The sequence below is a fragment of the Heliangelus exortis genome, chromosome 13 (assembly GCF_036169615.1).
Source record: "Heliangelus exortis chromosome 13, bHelExo1.hap1, whole genome shotgun sequence".
NCBI lineage: Eukaryota > Metazoa > Chordata > Aves > Apodiformes > Trochilidae > Heliangelus > Heliangelus exortis.
This window is the reverse complement of record NC_092434.1, coordinates 15,551,549-15,579,539: the sequence shown is the minus strand read 5'-3', so window position 1 is coordinate 15,579,539 and position 27,991 is coordinate 15,551,549. Positions and strand designations below refer to the sequence as shown.

General features: G+C 37.7%; 1 protein-coding gene and 1 long non-coding RNA gene across 8 annotated transcripts in view; one reads left to right on the top strand and one right to left on the bottom strand.

Moving 5' to 3' along the window:
• The window catches only part of DUS2 (dihydrouridine synthase 2), a 43,432-nt gene that overhangs the window by 1,211 nt on the left and 14,230 nt on the right, over nt 1-27,991 (bottom strand). For 3 of the 7 annotated variants that reach the window (XM_071756967.1, XM_071756969.1, XM_071756968.1), the window contains 3 exons: nt 27,190-27,277; nt 26,535-26,608; nt 23,254-25,358 (listed from right to left, as the gene is read on the bottom strand). In XM_071756967.1, the coding sequence (XP_071613068.1) occupies nt 25,121-25,358; nt 26,535-26,608; nt 27,190-27,277 (400 nt within the window). In that variant the 3' untranslated portion in view covers nt 23,254-25,120. Of the gene's footprint in view, nt 1-945; nt 1,137-22,490; nt 22,750-23,253; nt 25,359-26,534; nt 26,609-27,189; nt 27,278-27,991 lie in introns of those variants that run through there. The other 4 variants (XR_011728524.1, XM_071756971.1, XM_071756972.1 and 1 more) reach the window with 4 other exon arrangements.
• The window catches only part of LOC139802133 (uncharacterized), a 35,929-nt gene that overhangs the window by 2,266 nt on the left and 5,672 nt on the right, over nt 1-27,991 (top strand). Inside the window, exons 2-4 of the long non-coding RNA XR_011728525.1 lie at nt 3,547-3,678; nt 13,448-13,567; nt 17,530-17,614. This is a non-coding gene — a long non-coding RNA (uncharacterized lncRNA). The remainder of the gene's footprint in view (nt 1-3,546; nt 3,679-13,447; nt 13,568-17,529; nt 17,615-27,991) is intronic.

Sequence of the window (27,991 nt, the reverse complement as noted above, 5' to 3'; positions counted from 1 at the left end):
CAATTTATAGAATATGTAGAAAGTAAGGTGGTAATTTAAGCAATTAATAGCTATTTACAGTAATCTTCATAGAGCTTTTTGCATTAAAATCAAGTTGTATCTGTTTCGAAATCAGTTAACTCTGTGTTTAAATTCTGAATTTCCACTTTGTGCCAGCAATATCTTTTCTTTTTGTCTTGTCTTGCCCGTATTTTTCATTTTGCTGTCTCTGTGCTACTGCACCGACTGCACATCCTTTCTGCATCTGAATTTCTAAAAAGAAAAATGCCTTCAAAGCCTTTCTATACAGCTAAAGAGTAACTGGGGCGTGACTGAGTGAGTTGGCAGAAGCCATTACTGACGTGGGCTTACATCAATTTCCAGGGACTTATGTCAAGCTTTGTGCTTGATGTCCACTGCATGGATGGTTGATTTGGCTTTTGCTCACTGTTGAGATGAAACGGCAGTTACAAACACAACTCTATTTCCCTTGTGGTTTTGAGAGGAGGGGGTGCTTTTATTTATTCATTTAATATGCTTGGTGGTTTCTGTCCTCGTTGCTTTTAGGCTGTTATTGCATTCAGATGGGGATACACCTTGATCTGGTAAGAAGCTGGAGTTATTGCATGTGCCATGAGCAGGAAGGAACGTGCTTCCTGTGGTATTTGAATCCTTTCCAAGCTGGGGTTATTTTCTAGGCGTGTTGTGACTTTCAGCTCCAAAAACCTGGGGGCTACATTGTGCTGTGTTTTATTTTCCACACATCATCCTATGCTGGATAGCTAGGAATTCTGAATCTGCAGCCACATCCCAGATCTGTATTTGTCTTGGAGTAATAGGGATTCCTCCCCCCTTTCTATGGGCAGCAAATCAAACCCAGATGTGCAATTGTAGCCAGAATAGGCTTTGGAAGAAGCATGGGTAGGCATTCGTTCTGCATGATTCAATAAACCAAACAGCCTCAAATTAAGAATATAATGCATAAGGTTGTATTTCATGTGCTTCATCTCATTCCCGTTTGTGGTTGAATCTGGACCTCTTCAGAAGCCACACACATCAGTGTGGCAGAGAAAGGGTAGATGAGAAAGCACAGAGACTTCTGGAATCAGCAGATAAGTGTTCCGTGGCTGCATCTGTGGTTATGCCTTTTACAGCTACTATGGGGAAAAGCACAAGGGAAATTTTTTGACCAGTGTGACTGCATCCTTACACACTTAAACTCATTTGCAAGTGGCATACAAACAAAATTATCACAGCCTTTGTATCTCTTGCAGCTAACAACACACATCCATTTTTTAACCATGCAGAATGGTGTTACGTAGGAGAAAGATACTATTTCAGTATAGAGGCTTTGTTCAAAAAAGTTAAATTCAGCAGCCATATAGGAAAGGGGCTTGCATTCTGCACACAAGGTCATAGGTTATTTATATTTAATACGTGACATCTGGCATTTTAAATAATTTCCTTGGCTAATTACCAGCGCCTGGGTGAAATGTGAAACTTCTACCATTGGGGAATTAAAAGGAAAACAAAAATAAAAGTAGGTTGCATAGCACTGGAAAGTTTTACAGGAAAATTAGGATTTGTTCTAATTCAGGCATTAGAATACATGGCAACAGATGACAGACTACAAAGGAGCAATTTGACTGGATACATTGAACTTAGATAAATTCTAAGTTTTTAGTGAAAATCTGCAGTCTTTCTATTAAGACTCCTTGTGCCATGACTGTTAATTACAACACTCTTATCTAGATCTTTTGCCCAGCATCTGATCAATGGGGCATTTGTAATAGCAAGATTACAAAGTTTTTTTTAAAAGATTGCCTACAAGGTGTGTGTTGACAAAAACATACCTACATAAAAACTTAATGAGGTCGCAGTCTCATTTAACCATTTTACAGTTTTCCTCAAAAAGTTTCATTGCTCTTCTAAACTTACTGCAGTCATATTAGTACACTTCACTATATTTTTCTTCAATATACCTTTACATTAAACAATCATTGCTTTGCTTTATTGTTTGTTTAACATTCTGTTGTGGAAAGCAGACATTACTTCATAAAGTTTGCTGCTGCTTTATTTTTATATAGTTCTATGGAGCAGGTTGGAATCCTCCCATTTGGAGGTAACCATCACACATGTTAAAAAGACTCAAGGGGTCTAGAAATCCAGCACTTAACTGCATGGATTCCTTCACAGGCTTTATATTCATGGTATTTTGATCTCAAATCATCAAGTGAAAGCAAAGTAAAATTATCAGCTGCATTATTACTTGTATCAATATATAAGGACACTCCTGGCACAAGTATTTGCTTCCAAAGTGATTACTTCTGCAGATACCTTAGAGTCAGCTAAAGTGGTTTGTGAGTGAAATCAGATGACAACTGAGATTGCTACAGGAACAAGAACAAACTCCTGTAATGCACAGTGATGTTTGCATAAGATAAATATTGGTGGAAACTCAAATGAGGTTTCAAAAAAGCTCTTAGGCTTGATACAAAGACTAAGGTGGCATTTTACTTACTTTTCCATATTTCAACTTTCATTTTTGACTTTTCAATAGCCAGCAGACAGTTCTCTTGTACAGGACTGGAATATAGAAAATAGATGCTCTGTTCCAAGCTTCCAATTTCTTGTAGCCTAATTGTGAGACTTTCTCAAAGCAGCACAAGTAACTTATTATTCATATAGACACTTAAAACACTGCCTTTGTTTCCCTCTACGGTGAGAACAATACAACTTGTGTTCCTTTCTTCAGTTAGGATTGCAAATAGTTCTGAATAAAGACTTTCAAATCTGAAATATATCTTATAAACTGTGTACAAACATAAAACTGTGTATAAACATTCAGAGTGCCTGGCTAGGTTAATATTTCTCTTCATTCTGAAAAGGAGAAGCATCCCACAATTGCTATAGTAAAATAGTCTCTGGGCCTTCAGCTCTTCTGTTCTAGGATCTATATGTACCATGATACTCCTATAATAGCCTTCTTTTTGTTCAAGTGTAATGCATGTGCAGTTTAAGGTGCACCATTTTCTCTGCATTTCATATATACATTAGAAGTCCTTTGATTAGCTTAGATATAACCACAAAGTCATTCCTTCTTACATACTGTAAATTAATAAATGATACATAGCATTTGCTTATCAGTAAATTAAGGTTTATTTATCAGCATATTAGTTATCTTCAGGGGTAGCAAAATAATATTTTTCCCTCATTATAGCCTTTTACCCTAATTCATAATAAGTAGCCTGAATAAATGTACTACACTGCCATTTTCTTGAGATGCATATTGTCAAGTTTCTGTATGAAACTTGACACATTGGGCTCATTTATCAAGTGAGGACTGTCAGCCTTGTGCAGATCATCCTGTGTCCTTGATTCAGATCAATCTAAGCCAACATAAAACAAGAGGTTCTAACGCTGTGAAAAACAGCCTGGTAGTTTGGATCTTGGATGTCTACATTTTCTCTGTGGAACTGGATCCATTTTGTAGTTCTCTTGTAGTTCCCCTGCTTAGTCTGTGCCTAACCAGTTTTCTGACCCAACATCTTCATTTGGATACAACAGGTTTCAGCTGAGAGGCAACAGGTGTTAAGCAGGATTGCCATAACCCAGCTGTGGCAGGTGCTTGTGTGGTTTTTTTTTTGCTGAGATCCAGTCCAGTGTAAAGTTAAAAATGCCAGCAAGGTATACAGCAAGGTAATAAATGCCAACATTTATTTTTCCTTTGCATTGGAATAGGGCAGTAGTTTTTATTAACAGCTCTTGCCTCTCAGTTTTTTTTAGTTGATTGACTTTCTGCCTGGTTTGCATGTAAGAGAGTTGATTCTTCTTTGACAGAGCAAGGGCTGGGAGGTTTAACTGTCTGATTGAGTCACAGAATCAATCCTCACTGGAGTCAGTCATCTGATACTATGCTGCTGGTCCTGGTCCTCATCTTCCTACATTAACCCCTTCCCAGGAATAGCCTTAGCTGCATCCTTTGGCTCCTCATTTATCAGACTGGATGGGGATAAAAGTGTATTGCTGTATTCTGACTAGAAATATCATCCCAAGGATTCATGCCATTTTGTTGGTGAGCAAAACCAAACCAAAGTTCTTTTTGCTTTCCTTATCAAAAAGGCCACAGATGTCTGAGTATGCAAACAATCTTTGACCTGATGCTCACTCCTTTGGAGATCTGGGCCTAGTGCTCCTATATGAAGAGTTTTAGCAATGACTGCTATGAAACAAATACCTGGATGAAAAATAATTGAAGACCTAAAAAAGTTAGAACTACTGCATGGCACAGAGTAAAGTGTTCTTTCATAGAGACATAATAGGCTTTAAAGACACATTTTTTTAATTGATAATACAATGGGGGAAAATTCACAAAGAGTCTGATGACCATAAAAAAAAAAATCATGAAAACATCAAGAAAGTGGGGAATTCATTTAACTGTAAGGAGGAAAAGCTAGAAGACTCTTGTTTTGCTTCTGTCTCTTTATAGACTAAAAGCCAAGCAAAACCGTATCAAAAAGATGAATAATTTTTCTAGGTAAACTATCTACTGCTGATATGATATCTAACTTTTATCCTATTTTAAACAAAGCAAATAGGCAGACAGTAGATATAAGTGTTTTAGTGTAAACATCTAGAAGAGGAAGATGTTATAAAAAGAGAATAATGTAAAGAGATAAGTAAATACACTTATGTGTAGCCACCACTGACAGTGCCTTCCACAGAACCACAGCAAAGAAGCTGATGGAAATAGGTGCTATATATACAAGTCCTTACCTGGTCAGCCATTGAGGCAGCAAGAATAGAGAGCACCAGACTGAAATCTCAAGTGGGACAACAGAGGAATAATTTTTATAAGATGACAGTGGTATGACTGCAACACAGTCCATGTAAATAGGTATTCATGGTGCACTAGCAGGTGATTATGGATACCAGGATGGTATCAGCCTATTTCCAACTTAAGTAAAACTAAACATGCCCATTTTCCAAGTCTTGCTCAGTTGGCAGCTGAACAGCCCCAAACATTTTCTCAAACAGGTAAAAAATATTTTACTTGAGAGGAGGATCCTGAGGAATAATTTGGTTTAGCAATAGTGTGCATAGAAGTAATACTAAATTTAGGTGAGTTTCTTTTATAGAAGGAGGTTATGGGTTGAAGCAGTTAAAATGAAAATATCTCAGAATTCAGCTGAAAAAGGAATTAATGAACCCACAAAACCTCCAAAATGTCCAGTTTCTAAAGAGGAAGATGGAACTAAGGTACATGAAAAAAAAGTAATATTTATAAACTACCATAAAATTATGAAATACAGGGAGGCACTAGTACTTTCATGAAAATTTTTTCATTCAGTTAATAAACTATTTTGCTGGACTAAATGTACTTACAGACAAAAGGCAGAGTCTCTGAAATCTACTACTCAGTTTCCATTTGAATTAAAACATACACTTCTCCAGTTTTGCTCAATTAAAAAAGAAGAGACAATCAATCAGCCATGAAGTGGTTTCTGCTGGGCAGGGATTCAGCAGGAAGTAGTCAGCAGGACTGTATATACCCACAATCATTGTAATTGCATGACTTTTTTAGCATGTAGTAACATTAAGCTGTCCTGAACACTTTGAGATGCTTTTTGCTCAGCAAAAAAATGCTAAAGAGAACAACAGCTGCTCTTCTTGGTGCTCTCCTGCAAGCTGACCCTAATCCTCTGGGCTTATACAGTTGTTCAAGAAAAATTAGAAGGAAAAACCTTCTAATGCACCAAATGGGAAATGGCTTGCCTAAAGTTTCACCTTTTAAAATTTTTACAGTAGCACTTTCAAAAAAAAGTCAATATATAAGATCCATATCACAGAATACTGCTTCATATTTATTATCACAAAGGCAAGGGTGTGTCTGCTACAGTCTGACCATAAACTGGAAATAAATCTTTTTCCAGTCAAGACAGTACATGAAAGTTACTTGTCTAGCAGCTTCTGAAGTTGTAAACCCAGTTCAACTGGCTACTAGACTCTGAATATGCTTAGCACAAAACCATTGGTATGTACCAGTGAATCAGACAAAAGATCAAACTAAAAATAGTTTCAACATTGTATTTATATACCTTCAGAGTACTCAAACCAATCTTACTGGATTTCCTCAACTCTTTCTCATTGGGAATGCCCTGACAAATTATTACTAGGCTGTTAAAAAACTGACTGTAAAAGTTTAAAATAAAGCTTTAACATTAGAGTAGAAAAAACTATAAGCTAAGAAATATTACTGTTAGAGTAAAACTTGAAAGAAATCCAAACTTGTTAAGGCATAGAACCTCATATATATAGTATATCCAAGCAATGTTAACTCTTTCCTACAGCAGTTCCTTAGTTAGAAAATAAATTTGATCTGTCTTTTAATATGATTTGAATCTGGGATTACAATTCTTATTACAGTAAATGATGTCAAACGTTTGGTATTAATGTACAGTAGTGTTCCTGCTGCCAATAACTTTGTGAAATATCTAAAACTCTTCCATTATTTAAACATCAATTCACTGTGTGAGGCTTCATCTTAGGAAATAGTAGCTATATGTGGTTTATATTGCTAAGAAAATCACAAATAAGAAAGATCCTAAAAGGAAAGGAACAGTTGCCAGTAAACTGTACAAGACCAAAGGTTAAGTAACTCTCAGAACATGAGGTTATGGGTCGAAGTAGTTAAAAGGAAAATATCCCAAAAATACATTTCAGAAAATGAACTAATTAACCCATAAAATCACCAGAATGACAGGTATTTAAACAAAAGGGTGGGAATGGTTCCTTTTTTGGGAAGTCTTCTTCAATATTTAATATGGCCCAAATATGACTTAAAAATTCAATTAGAGTTATGTAGGATTTAAATTCCTTTGTACATAATCTCTCTGTGTTTCTCAGTAGTGGCTCCAACACTCAAGAAAAAACAGTCTTCTTAAAGGGAAGTTTTTCTATTTTTGCTGCTTCAGCTTAGGGTGTATTTCTGTAACACCTTAAGCCAACCTAATTTAGAGTTGCCATAGCCTGTCCCTCCGTCCTACCCTGAGCTGCTCGGTGATTTGTGCTGATGTGAGCAGAGTGCAGTAAGTCAGCTCAGGGATCTGAGCCAGTTACAAATGAGCTCTCCAAAGAAAGAAATTTTCTGTCTTGGTTCCCTGAACGGGCTCATTATATGGCAGCATGAGTAGAACAAGGGAGGGAGCTCAGCTAGTTCTGGTTTATACATGTTTGATATAAGGTCCTAGAGAACCCCTGGGACCATCAGCTGTCCAGCAGTCAGTGGCAAACCAACACAGTCTAGTGACTTAAACTATAATTAGCTTTAGGTTCCACTAATATGACAGGTAGTAAATTAAACAGATGAAACCTCACTAAATTTAAGGCTTCTGACAAGGGAACAGTAACATCTTTCAACAGAAAGTCACAAATCGCCTGGTATGACTTGTTACAAACTCTTACTTGGAACCAAGAGAGTGAAAGTGCAGGGAGGTAGCTGGCACCACTCTAACACTTCCCTGTTTGAGAAAGGAAGGTGTCTGCATCCCTTCTCTCCTCTGACCCTCAGAACTGACTTAACTCACTAAACCAGATGGAAACATCTCACCTCTGCTGTGGTAATTTTCTGCCTAGGGCAGTGTAGGAGTGACATCACTTTCTTTTGGCAGCAGGAGGTTTTTTCAGCTCAGCCTGCCACCTGTGCCTCTGAGGCTATGGATGCACGTCCTGGTTGGATGGCTGCTGGGCTGGATGAAGGGGTTACCTCTCCCAGCCACTGACTCAGCAGCAAAGCAGTGAACACTCTCTTTTCAGTTAAAATAAACTGCAGTAGCCCACGCATCTCAAACAGCAGTTCTTCCATAACTCCCTTTGAAAATCAGGGTGGAACCTGGATCTTCATCATAATTACCTTACATTCTTCACCAACAACCTGCCTCCTGATGCCCCAGAGCCACTTCTCTGAGGCATCTTTGAGGTGTATTCCAGAGCTCTCTCATTATGCACCTATCTTGCAATTAGGTGAAAAATGACATGTGAAAGACAGAGCTTTACATATAGCCCCTTCCTCTTGTGCCTTCTGCACAGCTCAAAAAACCAAAAAACAAACAAAAAACCCACACCAAAACAAAACAAAAACCCCAACCCCCAAGTAAATTGTACCAATTGAACACAGCTAGTTTCAGTAAAAATACGGTACTGATAAGGATGAAACTGCTGCTTCAACAGAAAACAAAAAGCTTTTAAAATATGGGGTACCTGCAGGTTTGATCAAAGCACAAACTATAGAGAATGAATGCAGGGCAGGAACTGCACAGTCACAGGTTTTTGACTAAAAGACTTGCAGGAGAAGGCAGCCCAAGCCAGGCACGGTACAGAAATCACTGGAATCAGTTCAGTTTGACTGAATGCCAGAGCACACTCTAATCCAGGGAAAAGCCAGACCTGACCCCATATGCAAGATCTTTGTTGCTGTTTTAAACATGTATCTTTACTGTGCCAGATAACAAACCAAAGATGATATTAATTTAGCAATTAAATAATTAGCAAACGATGCAACACATTGATCCACACCAGTGAGTCAGACTGATGTTAATGCCAACTGAGTATATTAATTGTAGAGCTTCCTCTAACAACATTTTAATCAATTTGAATAAAATTAATTCAGGCTACATGATAAATTATATCAGCTATGTCTCATAACCCCCTCCTTAACTCCTTTGCACTTAAAATCAGCAACTTAGCCATGAAGGTAAATTGCTTCTATAAAATAAGCACTAAAAAATAAGTTTAATGTTTGCATGTTTGTACTAGTAAGTGTTAGGTAATATGGTTTCTTCCTTCCCTCTGCACCAGAGAAGCATGCCATCTGCTCAGCTGTTTTGTCACAAGGATTTGTGAGACCACCCTGTGAGCCAAACCAAGGGAACTGACCCAACTTCACTCTTTATTTGGGGGGAGTGAGGGGATTGTTCAGGTCTGCTGAGTTCCATGATGTGGCCCCACAAAAAGCTGTGTCAGCACAACTCTTTGGGGATGGTGTAGTGGCTGCAATAGGCACAGAAGACCAAGGATATCTGAATTTAGTACAGCTGCCAAATGCTTTGTGTCATAAGTGCAAGAACAGCAGTCTCTGTGCTGTGCATGCCCACAAGGGGCAATGAATCAAGAGAAACCCTCTAAAACACTGCAATTGTATCAATTTTCTTTACAAATGCCAGTAAAAAAATCTGTGAGTATATGAATGAATAGATCTTAAGGATAAATGCTGTGAATACATTGCCATATAGTGACTTCAGAAGAAAACATGCAATAAGGTAGATGAGTAGTGAAAAATGGAGAAAGTCTAAAAAGTAAGTAATAAGGTTTATTGCAAGTGATAAAGATGGGGCTATGGAATCACTTGCTGTAGGATTTTCTCTGGTTAACCTTAGTTACAGAGATATATTTTGTATTCAGTGCAGAGAATAATCACCTCAGAGGATCATTGCCAGGAATAAGTGATATGCAATAGTAAACCATCAGGAAAAGCAGACCAAAAATTACTTCAACTAAGAGAGAATCTTTAAAGCTCTTAGACAATTTATCAGTTTATTCCTCTCCCCACAATTCACACCAGTAACTCTGAAAACAAACACTATTGGCTGGGGATGATTGTTGTTCTAAGCCATGGCCCTGACAATGCATTTTTAAGTCTCAGATATAAGAACTACAAAAAGTTTAAAAATGTGGGTATAGTTCAGATAAACATCTAAGGGTTTGGAAATTCATCGGAACAGTTTGTCGGAAAAAAATGTGCTGTCTGTCTCATGAGAAAAAGGCTTATTTGTGATGTTGCTGGCACTTTTCTGTTCTCAGCTGGAATATGATGAGAGTAGTCAACTTCTCACATAGTGTTTTGTCTTCAAGGGCTGTGGGGAAAGAGTTCAGTTCTAAAAATAGAAGATTATACTGAGACTCTTATCCTATGTAAACTGACTTTGTCCCTTGTTAAAAGAGACAATGGGATAGTGAAGTAAAATCTGGGTGAAAACTGAAGAGTTGTGTGCAGTTAAAGAAGAAATTGTTTTCATTTTACAAGTTAAAAAAATCCCCACATATTCAACTTGAAAGGCAACTTGTGATTTTTAGTTACATAGCACTAAATCAAAAATTCCTCTCAATTAACTTGAATAGTAACTCTGACAACCACCAAATTCTTATGGCAGTGCCTCTGTGATGAAGCTTGGCTACACATAGAAGTAGGACTTGGGTCTTTGCTGTGGAAGGAGTATATTGCCTACAGTAGATAAATTACTTCCAAAAAACTAGATTTCATTTCCAAAATGTCTTAGAAATTTAATAGTCTTTCATTATATTTCGGTGGAATGTGGTCTCCAAGTTTAATTTGAAAGTTAAATTTCCATTTTCAGAGCTAAACTTGTTGAAAAATTTTTTACCTACAGTTTTATGTGACTAATACACATACTGGCTGGGTTAGGCTAAGGTGTACATGTGCACAAAAATTTCCATGCTGCAGGTTTAGCAGATCACTCTGGCTCACCACAGGCAGCTACTGAAACATCACATCACTTCCATAACGGCAATTATCCTCTTTTGACTGATGAGGTATTTTTTTTCTGAAACGTATGGGTATGATTTATACTTCTTTGGATTAGCTCTACTGGGAAGTCTTGAACAGATCTCTGATGTCACAGACATCCATGTCAGCCAGGTAGTTAATACCTATGGGGACACAGCCTGATAAACACTGCTTTTGTCAGCAGTGCTCATTTAAATCATCCTGGCCTCCAGGCTCCTTCTTCTTTCTCTCTTTTTGCCCCTGAACAACTGGTGAGCTGGTGGAAGGGATGTGGGGAAGAGGTGGTTTTTAACCTGCATCAATTCCCTAATCTGTTTTACCATGAGCAATTTTACTGCCACACCTGAGACAGTGACAAAGGTGTACACCAAACTAGAGCAGGCATCCTGTCTGAGCACAAGGTGTTCCTGCTATTTATCTAGGCAACCAATTAAAAGAAAATTATTAGAATGCAAAAAGGTGTTAAAGATGGCAACAAAGCTTGTCCTCTTAATAAGACTGTCTAAAGTAAGCCATAGGGGGGGGTGTTTAAATAGTCTCAGTAGAATTGAGGGACTTGCTTGCCTGCAAACAGGCACTTTTGGCTGGTTCTTTGCAAATCCATATTGTAGCACATTTACTAAATGTGCAAAACTGGGCTTGTTTACACAGGGCTTGAGTGGTATAGGCAGTTCTTATTAAAATTTCAGAATTAAAGGGTCATATCTCTTAATGTTATGTCTTCAGAATTCATCGTTCAGACGACATTTTACCTGTGCACACAATATGCTACCCTTTTCTTCCAAATAAACCCCACATCCACTTATAATTCAGACTTGTGTTATCAAGACCAAGGAGATACCCACTTAAAAAGGGTCACACATGGTTAAGATCACATTATCAAACACTCTGCTTAGTCTCCAAGGGAGTTACCCTCCTTCTCCCTCCTATCCCAGATACTGTTGCAGTTGCATACCCCCTGTGTATGAACAAGCTTCTTGTTACTGACTTTTGAAATTTATTGGAAAATTAAAAATTAAAATATGCAGACTATTTAATAACCACACATACATTTACAAACTTCCCATGTTTGCCTGAACCCCAACCAGATAACACAATACAGGCATTTATAGGGAAAAATCCAGACAGATTTTTAAAGGCTCTGTAACAGTCAGAAAAGAACTGTTAAGCAGCTGCTCATTCTCCACTTTTATGAATACAGGGCTGAGTTATTACCCCCTATAATACAGCACTTATTTTGGCATATGGGAAGAGGTAATCCCTAAAGCTTATTCTGTTTACAGGTCCTATCTGCCTCCCCAGCAATGCTGCCAGAGTACCTTTCACATACTGACCACTGTATATGCTCCCTGTACAGAATCTCTAGAAAGATATTTCAAATAATTTACTTTTGTTTTAGGGAACAGAGGGACATTTTTTTTTTTGCTCTGACCCTCTCCAATCTTTCCCTTTAGAAATGACTCTTGGGAGTCCTACAAATGTTTGTGGTTTTTTAATCTATAGACAAAAATATGGAGTCAGATGAGAACTAAAATGCATAAATCCTTTTAAAGTAACTTTTAACTTATCTAGGCTTACACAGATGTGGTAAGAACGTGGAGCTAAAACCCAAGTATTATTTTTGCCAGTATGCCTTAGATTTCAAGAGTGAGTAATGTCAAAAAGTTTATATGCTTTCCCAGATATATATTATAGGGTTCACAGATAATAATGTCTAATTTGTCTGTCACCTGTCTCAGCAGCTCTAAGAAGTACCTAGATTCATCAGGAAGACATACTGCAGAAAATGTCATCACCTGATTAGTTTAGGGAAGAATAACTTCTCAGCAACAGCATTAAAGAGTAATGAAGAAAGGTTAGTGTGGATCCTGGAGCAAGTTCTCTTTCACTTCTTTCCCCTGAACCCTTACATTTTTCCATCTCTTATACTCTTTAGAGTACATTGGAGTGTAACATTGGAGTATATTTGGAGAGAGGATTTCTCCAAATCTTGGCCTCCCTCAGAAGCAAAGGATCAAGTTCATTTGCCTGTCCAGAGCAATCACAATTTCAAGTTTATAATTCAGAAATTATATGGACAATAGACTGAGCATTTATTTGGAATTCTTTTTTTTTTTTTCTTTTTTTCTTTTTTTCTTAAAGAAGAACTGGTATCACAAGGCATCTTAAAAATGGAGTTTCCATTTTCTCTGTCTTGATCCAAGAGGGAGTATGACTGAGCTTGAGGACACAGTCAGAGTTGTGCAGCTGATCTGTATGAAGAGGTGGACTCTTCCATATCACCTGTAGTTGCCAGTCACAGAATTATTAGAGTTGGAATGGACTCCCAGATATCATCTAGTCCAATTCTCCCACTAAACCAGGATCATCCAGAGCACATTACACATGACTGCATCCAGGCAGCCCAGTCTGACTACACATAGAGCCACTCCCTAACCTGATTATGTCCAAATAATCTGCTTTTTGTGGCAAATGATCAGAGAACCAAAAGAAAGGAATGAAAGAAAAGTACTCCTTTTTGTTGGCTCCAGTTATTCTAGAGACTGCACAAGGTTTTCACTGGCAGTTAGTTACCGTGGCTATTAATATCCTGAAACAAAGTGAATGAATACCATGACTTGGAAGAAAAGTGAAAATTCACTAGGAAACATGAGGAGTATCATAGGAGTAGGCAACTGTATAGCACTTTCTTTAAAGAGAGAAACTGATGACTATTTGGAAAAAAGTCTTTATATTTTAATGATCTGCAAAGTTTAGCCTCAGGCAGTTCTATTTTTAAAATAAGCTTTTACAATTAAACCCAGTTAACTCAGAAACTGCTGCAAGATTAAATATATTTGATCATTTATTCACGTTTTGAATTGCTACAACTTTTGTTTTCTGCAGGCTAAACTCCCTCCAAATATTAAATGCTGATATCTTACATGCACAGAGAAGAGGCACAGCATCTGTAACACCTTCAAGAAACAACTCTTAGCTGCCTTACTTCCAGGAAAGACAACTCAGGTTTGTACAAGAATGCTATTAGTCTGTTAGCTGTGCAATAATCCACTTAGCTTCCATCTCAGCTCATTTGTAGTTGCCAGTATCTATCCTATACTTAGAGCTACCACTTTGTGTTGAAAAAGTATCTATTTTCATCTTTCATTCAGAAGTGAGACATTATCCACAGCATCTGCTAGGATGAACTGTGGGGCTGTGGATAGTCCAGGAACTATATATCATGGTTCAAAGTCATCCTATATGGGAACAGGAGTGTTTAATCAGCATTTCTTCTGGTGGCAGTAGGTATTGGTTATCAAAAAATTCTGGCCAACAAACCCACTCTATTTTGCTGGTTTGTTTTTACCCTGTGTCAGTTCCCCAGATGCCTTAGCCAAATAGTTGTATGCATAGCTGTACTTGCAGAACTTAAGAGGATGGGTGCAGGGGTGGGAAGAGATGGATCAGGGTTACTTTTCTAAAACTGACTGCACAGGACACATTTGTAAAACTGATCTGGCCACATTGCATCTGATATATAGGCTGAGGACTTAAGTCTAAACAGTCACTGTTTCAACCCCTTTCCAAAGCACTAATTCCACAGACAAGCATTTAGAAGTGTGCTATGGAATCAACAATTATTTCAAAAATATTCTTAGTTTTCAGAAAACAGTAGTGGGAGTGGAAAAGAGATAAAAAAAAGGTATTTAATTTTAGATTCTACACTTGATGGAGTTGTTTCTCAGCTGCCATGATCCACATTGTGAACAAGTAGGCAGCAATGGAATGTCTAAGGTTTAAAAGATAGTCTGCCCTAAAATCAAAATCTACACTCAGAAATGGAAATTTCCATGACAAACATTGCTGCTATGTGCATCAAAATCAATGGGTAGCCCATGAGAACTACAACAATTTTACCATTAAATAATACAAATACTGGGCCACCAATTTCTCTCAATGTGACTGAGAATGCATGTAGACTGTAGGCATTGTAGGCACAGCTCACACAGGACCAGCCAGCCTGGCTGTGCAGCAGCTCTTAGAGCTGTTGCTAACTGAACCCTTGCAGTGCAGATTTCATTGCAGGGGTGCAATGAATACTTGAGAAGTTTAGCCAACACTGAGATCTGTTTTGGCCTGGCTGTTCTGCCAGTAGCCAGTAATTTTAACTGGTATTTTAACAATACAACTTCAATTACTTGGAAATAACATTTGTCTTAACTGCCCTCAGGAATGACAGAACTTGCAAACTGGTTCCCAGAGGAAAGTGTTCTTATTCAGGAGGCCTGTATTGCCACAATTCTCACTATTTGTCGAGACCATTTGTTGCAAAAAACTGCAATTCAGATTTGACTAATATGAACCCTGCTTATAACAAGATCTACAAATGCAAAGGTGAGGCTGCCAAGAGGTACTTCCTGGGGCCTGAAGCTTATGTGGCTGTACTGACTTTTCCTAGGTGATAAACACTGGCTTCAGCAGAGCCATTTCCCCTCCTTAGGCACTCTCCATTTCCAGGTACCCCTTCTTGCCCAGGTGCCATCCTTGCTGTTGGGCCATCATTAACACTTGTGTGGTTCCAAAATAAGACGAGGGAACTGATTCACTTGAAAAATAGAAGTAACTATAAGCATGTGTCTCTGCTGGCCCAAAAGAGAAATGTCATAAAGTGATGGAGGTTCTGACAGGAAGCAGGAGGCAAGGACTTGATAACTTGGTTTGATCCACAGCCTATTATGCGAGCCTTGGTAACAAAGTCTCCTACGGTAACAGAGGAACTGGAAATGTAATGGGATAAAATTACTGTTGAGCCTGGATAGCTCAATGAAAGAGCTCAGAATAGATGTCAAGTCAGCTTTGATAGTCCCTTGCTTTACTTATATCTCCATGCATTTAAGTAAGAAAGCGTTTAACATGTTTCATTTAATCCTGCATCAGTCTATTTAGTAGATTTGAGTTTCTCTAAGAATTATGTGGGGTTTTTTTCAGGAATAATTAGATTACATGAAAAATCTCATGCAGTCCCCATGAAGCACTGGACACCAGTTCCTTTTTCTTAAGCATACAATTCAAAAATTTCAAACAGAAAAGGGCTTGAGGCAAAATTCCTTGCCTAAATAGCTTTTAAGTTTGTGAGAACTTAGATCCAAAATATGTTACTTTAATCCATTTAATTTACCCAGCATTTCATCCTTTATAAGTATTTCAGTCTAAAGATTTATAGTCAACTAGTGAAAACTTGAAACCATGCTGAGCTCCATTTTTAATAATGTCCTATCAAGATTCTTATATAAGAAAGTATGTCACTACTTCCCATATTTGTAGATATGTGGGTAGATCTGAATTTAGGACATTATCCAGCATCTCAGAACTGTACCTAAATAACCAATAAAAGCACTCAAGTACATGGTAATTAATTTTACTCCATGTAATCCCTGTTCCAGATGCCCTACTATTTTAACATTCTTTTTACCAGTTCACCCAACAACACATTCTTTAAGATGCTTTATATGAATTTTTTTTCTGCCATGTCTTATGACACGAGTCCACTCTGAGTCCTTCAGCTTCCTGCTCCTTTACCTCATCCATCTTTTTCTATCACAACACAAAAAGCACAAAATGATGTACTCCAGCTTCTCCTCTACTCTTGTAAAAAATGGGTCAATCAGCTTTGTGCTCCTCCCTACCTTCTCCTCTTTGTATACAGTTATATCCTGTCTGCCCTGCCTTTCATGTTTGTTCTCTCAGACATGAAATTCTTCATAGCTCCGTGTACTCTTAACACCTGGCCTTCTTCAGATGTTTCTATAATACAGAGAATAAAACTATACTCCACACAGACCTGAACTTCATCTCACAACAACAAATAAACCCAAACCCTGTGCATTATTTCTTTTATGACTTAAACATTAGCAATGTTCGAGTCTATTTTTAGATGTTGTGTTAATTTTCACTCCCTTTTGATAATATGCACTTTCTTTTTGTGGAGTTAATCTTTTGTTTATAGTTTAGAAATTGCATGTTAGATCTCACATGATGACCTTTAAAATAAACCAATCTTAGCATCTTGATATCCACAATGGTGTGGGAGTCTAAAGATGTGGTTGAAGATACTTGTTTCTCGTTAGGAGGAAACTAATGACAGATCATGCCACTTCCTCACTTGTCAAGGAAGATCTGCCTGGTGCTAGTTTTATGTTAAACTACAGCTCTTCATGATGCACTCTGGATATATTTATAATACATACACGTTGTTGACCTGTGCTCAGTATTGTATATTGCTCCTTGACTAATCTCTACCAATTAGCAGAAAAAAATTTGCAGCTTTTCTTTGCTACGCAAAGATTATAAACTTGTCCACAAAATACCAGACAGTAAATAGATCAGAAAATGGATATAAATATGCCAGACATTTGCCAGTTCCATTTCTTGAATCACCAGGAAGCATATCAGTTAACTGCAGATCCAGTTGGTCTGTACCTTCTCATCTCACCAATGTCTGTGCTAATTTGCATACAAGTGTCAAAGAATGCAAGAAAGGCTTGCAATGGAAATTCAGGGATTAACAAGGTGACTATTTATGTTCACATAAAAAGATTGGTCAGCTTGACATGCCTAATCTAAATATTACAATGGAAGAAAAGAATGGTATTTACAAAAGCTAACTTTAGCTTAGCAAGGCTAAGAAAACAACTGAGCAGAAACTACTCTGGATTATCATTTGAAAGAAACATTCTCTTCCCAACCCACACCAGCCTGAGTGAAGAGTAGACTTAATAAACTGATCTGTTAAAAAGGCACGGACAGTTTTCTTCTCTGAAGGCTGAGCTGCATTTAGTTAAAATCTGTTTAAGTCACAGTTATAGAAAAGCCAACCAAACCTATAAATGCAAGTAGAAATACAGCAGTTGCCTTCTGTGATCCTCTTAAAAAATGGAGTGTCACCACATACTAAACTGATGAATATCCCTCCTGTTTGCTTCTAGGCCCTTTTATCTTTATAACCAGCAGGAATAAACTACAGACTTCGGTGAGGTGACTTGGAACAGAAGCATTTTCCATTTGCCTCAGGTACCTAGTTTGTAAGGATATAATTAGAGGATTAGAATGTCCTAAAACAAGACAACTATTATGATACCTCTCATTTTCCCAGAGGGAAAGTTTTTATAGCTTGAGGATCAGGTTTGGCTCCTGTATAACTGTAAAATTTGTAAAAGGTAGCATTCACTTTTTGTACATGCATTTGCACAGAAACATCACCAGTGCCTGTTCTGTTGGGCCATATAGGAGGTCAGTACAATGAGAGTGTGCATGTGGGGTTCCAAAGCACTGGGGAAGTGAAAAGAGTGAACTGTGTGGGTGAAAGGTTCTCTCTGACCTGGTGATCCAGAGAATTCACAGGCTGGGCTCAGGGGGAAATAGTATGCATAATGGAGGTCTAGCAGAGGCAAGAGTAGATGAGAGTTGATTTTTAGCAGGATGAGGTTAGCTCTTCCTTTCATGGAAATATATGAACCCTTTCTAGAAAATTTCCCTTTTTATCTTTATTTTTTTTCTAAGTAAAACATTAAAAAAAATAAAGTGGGGGTGGAACAAATCGGTCTTCTACATGTTTCTCTCTACAAGATGAAATGAAATGGAAATTCTGTCCTCCATCATATTTCAAGCTGTCTTTGCTTCCATAATGCAACAGTGTAGGGCATCATTTTAAATAAATGGTGTGTTGCACATCTTATCTCTAACAAAGAATGGCAAGAGCTTAATTACTGAGTATGAACATGAGGAAAATGGGTAAATGCTGAATCTACGGCTAAATGTTGAACAGAAGTTGTACAGAATGTTGTACAGAAGGAAGTCAGTGACTTGTTTTCCTTTTTTTTGCTCTGCTTATCCCTTCACTCCAACATTACTGCCATTATAGGATATGCAAACATCTTAGGTCACAATACTGCAGGTTACCTATACCAGTGAGCAAACTACCATTGATTTTCCAGTCTACAGTGCAACATTTGGTGCACTGATAAAAGTTAATGGGAGAGAACATAACTTACTCAATTAATAATTCAGTACTCATAATGCAGTATTTATATAGCCTAAGGGTGACAAACACTAAGTATTACAACTGTTTTCCATGCTCAGGGAGACCAAAATACAAAAGTTGGTATTAGATGTAATCAGAGAATGTCACAGAGCAGCAAGACAGTGAACCAGAGTTACCATGGCACTGATATGACAGGTAGGCATCATGGTCTAATTGTCTAGTGTTTTACTGGCTTAATCCTGCAGTCTGAATATTCCAGCTTTCTGATATCATTCCAGTGCCCCTGCCAACACTCTGTCTGTCATACCCTCTCACCTAAGGATCTCAACACTGAATGTTATGAACACTGAATGAAAAAAAAAATTAACAACAACAAAAAAAAGCATTATATGCCAAAGAGGGGAAATAAACACATGCTTCTGCTGAAGTGAAACCATCATCCCATACTGTTTTTAACACTCTTAAGATCTCATGGGTTTTGTGGTTCATAGGTGCTCATGAGTTCATAGTTCATAGGCACTCATGAGTTTGTAGCTGGAGCAAACAGATGGCTGAGAAATTTGCTTTAAACTTTATAAAGACTCTAGTGAAAGCTACTGAAACAGTAAAGTACTAAGTGGCATTCATGTCTTTGCTGCCTGAGAAACTTGGAGAAAATAGCAGTATTTAATTTCTAAAGTAAATAGGCATGCACTGAATCAAGTCATATGTCACTGAGAAGCTTCCCAGTGAAGTTTGATTACAGGCTGTTACTTTTTCCTAGCTCAAAAGGATGTTTTCCAACACTTGAAATTAAAGAAAATTTAAAAAGTACTCTCTCTTAGATTAGTATCTTTGTAGCTCTTGCTTTACCACAGTAAGGGAAACCATTTTATCAGTTTCAGTTACAAGAAGTTTGACATGACCAAATGCTAACAATCCTTGCCAACACCTGTGCACAGAATAGGCAGTGGCAAATATACAAGCATGCATGGCACATGCAGCATTCTAACACTGCATAAATAATTTTACAAATCAACAACAAAAAATCTTATTAGGAAAGGTAAAATGTAGATACAGTTTTTAAAGAGCTAAAAGGCACAGACTGAAGATCATTTTGGTCAGCTCTGTGCAGCAGAGTACCAAGCAAAAAATTCATTTTCACAGCTATAGATAAGAGTATAACCACTTCAGTTACAATTACAAAGCAAGATTTTTTTAAAGGCAGTTAAAGCAGAAGCTCATTTTTTCATATCAGACAATGAGACACTGAAGAGTTGACAAATTTATGGAGATTATCAAGGAAAAGCAAGTTAAAATGAACCAAGTGTCAGATTTGTTCTACAGTGCTTTGTAAACTCTCACTAGAGGGTCTCAGACAATAACATCCTGAAAATGCAAAATGAAAACTCTCCCACCATGCCAGAGCAAAGGAGAATATTTATTTATCTAATAGATATTTAACAGGCAGATTCACATTAACTCTTACATTTTTCATTTGTGAGCTACGTGAACACCACAAATGTTGTCTATTTTTTAAGCATCCTCTCATAAAAGCCCTGAGTTTAATACTCCTTTCAATAAGGATAGCTAGAGTAAACTCCCTCTGGAGCTCATCAGTTCTTCTCTTTACCTGACCTAGACAACTGCTGTTCAACAACACAGGAGGCACTCCCTCCTTACCAAAGGCTTTGCATCTTGCTTTTAATGTTTTTCATCAGCTTTGTCATCAGAAACTGAATAAAAGCCTCAAACACTGGCCTGATGCACTATGGTACAGATAGAAACTGCATCCTTACAGGCCACCTCATCAACACAGCTTCTTGACTTGCAGTCCAAATAGAAGCAGACTCCTTTTTAATATTGAAACAGCTCTCAAATATTTTAAACTTTTAAGTTTGATTGAAGAAGTAGTGAAAAAATGTTTCTGTGAATGAAGACTTCTTTCTAGCTAACACCTGTGTCAGTCCTTTTGCCATCTTGCCAGTTGATGTCTTTAAGGAGAAAGGCCTTCTGCAGGTCATAATGGGTAGGTAAAAACCAAACCAAAACAGAAGACATCCTACCTTCCCCTCCTCCCCCAGCAGCACAAGGCATGCTTTCTCTTTGAATCAGAGAGCAGCTGAGCTGACATGTGGTTCACTTGCCAGCTTTCTGAAATTGCAGTACTGGGGAACTCTGGGATTTTGAAATTCAAACTCTGTATTTGTGCCGCCAACATTTAACCTCACATTCCAGGGTGGGGTTGGGCTCAGAGCCTGGGACATTCCAAAAAGCATTCCAGCCAGCAAGGCCCTGGAGGTAGCCCCACAGTGAGCATCCATGCTAAAAGGCTAGTAAAAACATCTTTGCTTTCCCATTACATGTTTCTGGTAAGCAGAGTACATGTAGGCTACAGGGAGGACAAGGTAGTTCTTCCCATGGATCATACTCTGCCAGATATTGCTGGGAACAGTTTCTGTAGCTTCAGTATCAAGAAACAAACCACAGCTGCTTTTTTGTTTGCTTGCTGTAGCCCTGTGACAGAAAAAAACCCCAGTTGCTTCATTGAATTCCATAGGATTAATAGTGAAACATTTTCACTACGTAAATACTTAAAGCTGAGCACAGATTTGGTTGGTATTGACTGAGGATTCCATTCACACCACACTAAAATAAATAAATAAAGTAATAACTAAATTGATAAATAAATGTCTGAAGAGTGGCAAGAATGCAGAAGTGCAGTGGCTGAATCATTAAAATACTGCAGAACTCAGCCTATTTTTCTGAAAAATAAAAATCTGCCACCTTCTGTTTATGAAAGCTACAGCAGAAGAGAGAAGCATGGGAAAAACTCATACAGTGTAGTTTTCCTTTTAAAACTAATGTGAATAGAACAATGTCTAGAAGGAAAGCACTGGTGACTGAAGTAAGTACTCCAAAACTAATGCTGAGAAGGGAACACACGCAGTAAATACAACCATCCTACCTGTAGGATTAGTTGGGATGAATCCAATGAGCAATGTAAGAAATAAGTCATGCATTAGTTGTAATATTTAAGAGGAATGAAAGCATTTAACACAAAGTCATTAAAACAAGACATCAATATGCATACACACACAATTGCAGCCTTTCTGTAGTTCTTTTTGACACCGATCAAGGGTATAAAATATGGTATGCTTTCTAGCCATTTGCCAAAATTTGCAGCCCTTCTATATTTAGCAGTGAATACTCATTCCAAATGAGTGACTCCTCACTCTCATTTTCACATGGTGTTTGGCCTAGCTCTGGCTATCCATAATTACAGCACGAACAACCTCAATGTGTACAGCTATTGCAATGAATTAAGAGGAGTAAATGTTGTAGGCAGCAGGTGGCAAGACCTGCCGAGTAATGAGCTCAGCCGGTGCTCAGCCTCACCTGTGCCCAGTTAGGGCTGGCCCAAGTGCGCATGCTCAAAGATCAAGGGCCAATAAAAGGTGGGGCCTGAGACTGGCAAAGGGCTCACTCTGAAGCAGGTTGGCAGCCGTGCTGGTGGGAGGCCAGTCCCCTACTGATCCTGTCCTCACTCAGAGCCTATCACCGCTTCGAAGTTCATCTCCCGCTACATCTGGTGGAGAATGCAGGCATAGACTCCCGTCTAAGCCCTCCTCTCCGAGTGAACTTCTCATCTTTCTCCCGGAACTCGAGAAATTAGGGTAAGAGAGACCCCTTCTTTCTCTTATTACTTACACTGCTAAGCCTCTTGTCAAAAGATGGGTCTTACTGCCAGTAAACCCACTGAAGCTGCCACCACTGAGAAAATCGTGGCACAAGCGGAGAGCCAGGAACTCCTTGGCTCCCCGGGTCCTGCCACCTGCTGCCTACAAAATGTAAGCATTGGTAATCATATAATTTCAATAACAATTTGAAAGCATGTACTTTTTAGAAAAGAAAAACACCTCCCCAGCTTTTAGCACCCGTTTAATATAAACACAATACTATGCATCACAGACTAGCATTAACAGTATTTGTTTCAGCCCATAGAGAACTATATATCCAGTAAGATCCAATTTGCTCCATCAACCAAACCAAGGCACATATTCTGTAACATAAGACAACTTGTAAAGCATCTACATGCTAGGATATTCATACCTCTGTTTAGGCATCTATCTTCAATTATAGTTCCAGGTGGATTATTGCCAGCTTGCTGCAGAAATCTGCTCAGCTCTTCAACATAAAACCAAATTACAAACTTTCTCAACTGTCGGTGGAGTCACTTGTCTCTCACCATAAATATGTGGTCTGAATTGCATTTTAAGTCAACTGCTGGAAGAAAACAGTGGGAAAAGTCTACACCTTACTAAGGTAGCAAGAAGGATGCATGTTCATACCATGTGACAAAATAGCAGGAGGAAAAAGGAAAGGTACAAATACTGTTATGAAGGCCTTGGCTCCTAGACTGAATGAGTCTGTCTCTTTTCTGAAAGATGTTCATATCAACTGTGGCAGACTTTCTCCTGAGTCATTTTTCTTTGGGCTTTCCTATGAGCAAAGAAAGAAATTGCATGAGCTCCACAGTTTGCCAGTCCCAATCCATGGGAATTTCCCCCAACCCACAGACATGGCTGTCATACAAGCCTGTGCTGTATTTAGGGAGAGCACCTATAATAACTGGGGTTTATCCAAAGGCTCAATTTTAATTTTAGATGGACAATGATGACAAGAGATGAAGCCAGATTCTTTTAAGTAGCAGGACAAGAGACAAGGGGTGCAAACTGAAACATGGGATAATCCATGTAGACACAAGAGAAAAAAAAACACTTTTTTACCAAAGAAGTGATGAAACAGTGGAACAGGCTGGCAAGAAAGATCATGGAGTCTCAGTCCTTGGAGGTACACAAAACACAGCTAGACCTACTCCAGGGAAACTTGCTCTAGTTGACTCTGCTTGGAGAAAAGGGGTTGGACCAGATGATCTCCAGAGGCCCCTTCCAAGCTCAAACATTCTGTGATTCTATGATATTAGACCTTTCAAGCCTCACTGCTAGCAGGACCTGGGAATGAATTGTTCTGTTATTCCATGATGACCTCAAATATTCCTCAGAACAGCAGAATATTTACATAGTACTCACAACAGGCAAATGGCTACTTCTGAAATTAATACAAATGCTTCTGCTGCTTACAGTAAAATTCTAACACTAAAGTTGTATAAAATCTAAGTACATTTACCTGCATTTAATGCAATGTACAAAATAAGGAAAAAACCCTTAAGACTGTATAGATTTACTATAAATTACTCTGATGTAGGCAGCACACATTTTAAATATGAATAAATATCTATTTAATTTTACAATTTTGAAAGTTATTTGGTGAGATATTGTCATTCCATTGTCAAAGAATGGTTTAATGATGGCACAATTACTTGAGGAAAAAGATTAAAAATTTATGAACTACACACAAATTAATTAGATTTTTAATTTCTTTGTACAAAAGACACCTCGCCCTATTGAGAAAAACTAAACCATTTCAATAAATTGTTAATGACTGAAATCCCTGAATTCTCTTAATCCATGAAGACATTCTTTTGGGAATTTAAAACTCCAATGCAAATTAGACAAGCTCAGCTGGATTGCCATGAAATCAGACTGGGTCTGTATCCTCTCTTGGCATATACCATGTACTTAGTTTGCTTAATAGGAAGTTATGATGATGGCAAATTAAGACAAGAACACGTGCCTTTGATTAAGGCCACCAGTATCAATAACAGCTAAATTCTGAAGCAAACTATGTCACATTTCAAGAACAAACACATCGGGCTATATTTGGATGCCCATTATTGCAAGTAATAAACATATAGATTTTAATAGAGCTTCCACATTCAAAAGAACAAAACAGGTCAAAGTACCTTCATTCAGCAAATTTATGGATACAAGACTTGGCTCCAGCTCCTTATAGGAAAGGCACAATTGTAATATCTAAGAGCAGGAAAAGGTGGTTAATTCTGCTGTCATTATTTCTGAGGGATAAAATGTAGTAGAAATTATGAAAGAAGAATGTTATTTGGTGCTTACTTTTTAATTTCTAAACCTTTCTCTCTGCAAAAAGCTCTTTCTTGATAGTTAATGCAAGCAAATAAAGCTTGCAGGACATGCATAAAACTTATTTGACAAAACCATGTCTAGCTGGCTACTTTATATTTTGCTACAAGTATTTCTCTAATTACATAGTTCCATAATTAATCCATCTGCTTACGGATGATATATTCATACATTTCTTACTGATAAAATTGTGGACTTTTTAAAAATAAAAACAAGTAATAAAACCAATGACAAAACTGCTTTGAAAATATCCGATATTTTAAAAAATTATTATTTGGGAAAATTTTCTATATGTTCTTTAAAATCAAGTTGCTAATTTACCCTATCTGAAAGGCACCATAGGAACAGTGAGTGGTGAACAGTAAACATCTCATTGGCATTTTTCACAACTGAGGAATTTATCTGCCTCCAAGAGAATCCAAATTAAATGTGAACAGCAGGATATAAACATTGGAGCTATTTTGTGGCTGCATAGGCATGAAACCTCTCATTTCCATGCTATCGTGGCATCTTAGGCACATTCATGTCAGAAGTTTCTTCAATAAAATTAGCTTTTTTAAGGGAAGGCTCAGCGACATCTTCTCCATGGTCTCTGTTATTCAAGTGATCTTGGTCTTCCCTCTTACGTTTGTTAATCAAGTCATTTTCTCCCTCATCCAGCTTTCCCTCTGGGACACCCAGTGTTCTCAGACAGACAATAGCTGCAGCCTGTTCAGCTAGTTTCTTGGACTTGTCCCTGAAGAGCAAGCAGACAAAGCACAGATAAAAGTAGAAACTGAAGTCTCCAAGCTGCCAAAAGACAATTTACTGTCTCTGATGCAACACCATGAAACAAACAGCATTTTTTGTCAACTCACAGCAGGAAAACAAAATAGGTCAGTTTCAGAAATCATTTGTATCTTTCTAGGTGTCAATGTTGAGGCATCACTCTTGATGTAACATTCCTAGAAAATCTGCTTCTATCACATCTTGTGTCTTAAATCATTTCAAAGGTATGAAGTTAAAGCATGTTTGGCTCAAGTGGTCACAATGCTCAGAAAGGTAACTTCTGCAAGTATGATCACTAAACAAAACTAGCTGAGTTTTGAAGGATCACTTTCTTGAAAAACACTAAGGCCCAAATATAATCTCTGGTAGATGTACAAGTATGCTGGTGCTGACAAAAGCCAGAACTACTCAATAATAATAATAATAAAAACACTCATTTCTGAGAGGAACTATGGATTATGTACTGAAATTCTGAAATCACTGATTATGTGAAATTCACTGTTTGGAAATATTATAATTTAATGATAATTGTTATCATTAAAACATGGATTTTTCCCCTTTACAATGTTCAAGGACAACCTCTAGCCTTGCATATAAATCAAGTTTAACTTAGGTGCAAATGCCTGAAGTCAGCTTCACTGTTAATAGATGACTGTATAAAATACCATAGTGAAACTGTAGAGCTGCCCTAGATGTAACAACAGTTAAACTGATCTCCACGAAGCCACTAAACTGTACTCTGCTCCACTGTATATAGACTCTCCTAGCCTGTTATTGAGAAAGGATCTGCTGTAGTGGCTGGAGACTTTACCTCCTCCAGTGTCCTTGGTTATTTCCTGAACTCTTCACAGAGACAATTGAGCCAGCTCAGTTATTTTCCCCCTTTCTCTTCACAATTTGTGGACTAATCTACTAAGTGAATTAATATCTGGAATGGTTTACTCAATCATGCTAAGTCTTCCTTCCTCTTGTCACATTCAATTCTCATATTTTTAATCCTTTCTTCCTTTCTTTAGATTGTAGCTTTTAGCCAACTTTTATCAAAGTCAACTGGAATAAAATGGAGTACACTTTCATCACAAGTTTTAAACAACACTTCAGAAAATGTTACAATACAGCTGCAAAAACATTAGGGGTACCTTACCACAGAGTTGATCTGTATTTTTGTTCAGCTACCGTCACTACCGAACAGAATAACCTATCCAGTGGTCTTTGAACCTGGAGGAAAAAAAGAGAATTAAAAGGGAGGGAGGTATAAAAGAAGTCATGACATTTACAGAGCAAAAAACATTGTCAAGGTTCTTTGTTATTCTTGTCTTCAGCCCAAAAGTATGAAGAAATTGTTCAAACTGCAAGTATTTTTGCCTTAAAAAAAAAATATCAAATAATGATCCCATCTAACCACGCAGTTCCTTCTGTCCAGTGTAGTTCCTACCTATAACATCCTGCAACAACAGATAAAGCATTCTGCATCCAGATTCTTTATTTCACAGAACAAATAAAAGTCAGTCAGTCCTATATCCTAAAAGCCAGTCAGATTCCTATATAAGACCCTGTGGTTACAGCAACTTCTTTAATACAGGAATCAAAACCAGACTGAAGGTCTGAGTACTAAATTTTTATTTTCTGGTAAAGTAAGCTGCTAATTTCATACATAGGTGCATTACCATTTCTGCAGCTGCTTACTGAATAACTGTGCTAGACTGGTTAGCACAATTTCTCACGATCTTGAGTCCTAAAATACTTAATTTCATAAACAAGACAGAGGAAGAGGTTTGAAAATATTTTCTTTGACTCACAGTTTCATAAACAGGCTGAGGATGCTTTTCTTTCCTACACCATTCCAGAAGATACATTTTTGGAGTAATCTGTGGTGGATATTCTCGCCTAGATAGAAAAAACTGTGGTCAACAACTGTGCAATTTTCTATTCTAAAACAGATAGTGCTGCTTATTACATGACTTGTACAGGTATTCTTTGAGGTTTAATTTTACAATGCAAATTATGAGAAAAATGCTGCTTATTAGATAATTCATGTAGCATGTCTGACATAAATCTAAAATGAAATCCATTAATTCTTCCCAGACATTCACATTCTGTAGTAATACAGCTAGAGAAAAGATTCTTACCAGAAAGGAGATTTTAACTAAGTATATGACAGAGAACAAAGGTACAGTTTGGCACTGCTTATTACAAGCAAATATATAACAGGAAATAGTAGAAAGAAAGAAAAGAAGCCACTTCTGTTATGAGACAGAGGAGTCATCAAATAAAAAAAGGGAAGGAAAGGAAGATACTGATTCAGGTATTGACATGGAATTAGAGGACCTTGTAAATGGCAGAAAAAAGAAATCCTGTAAAACCATTGTATTCAGTCCTCAGGGAGTCAGGTTATATAAACTGTAAATATTGAAGCATTATGACTGGATTTGAGAAGTATTTTATATCACACTCTTCTTGAGCTGTTTTATAGACTTCATAGCAAACAGAGCAAAAATAGCAAACACAGGTGTAACATGGAAAGTAGCAGCTGTTCTATAGGTTTCACAGATTATAATCAAAGATGACTTAAAATAATGTAGTAAATAATTTCCATGAATT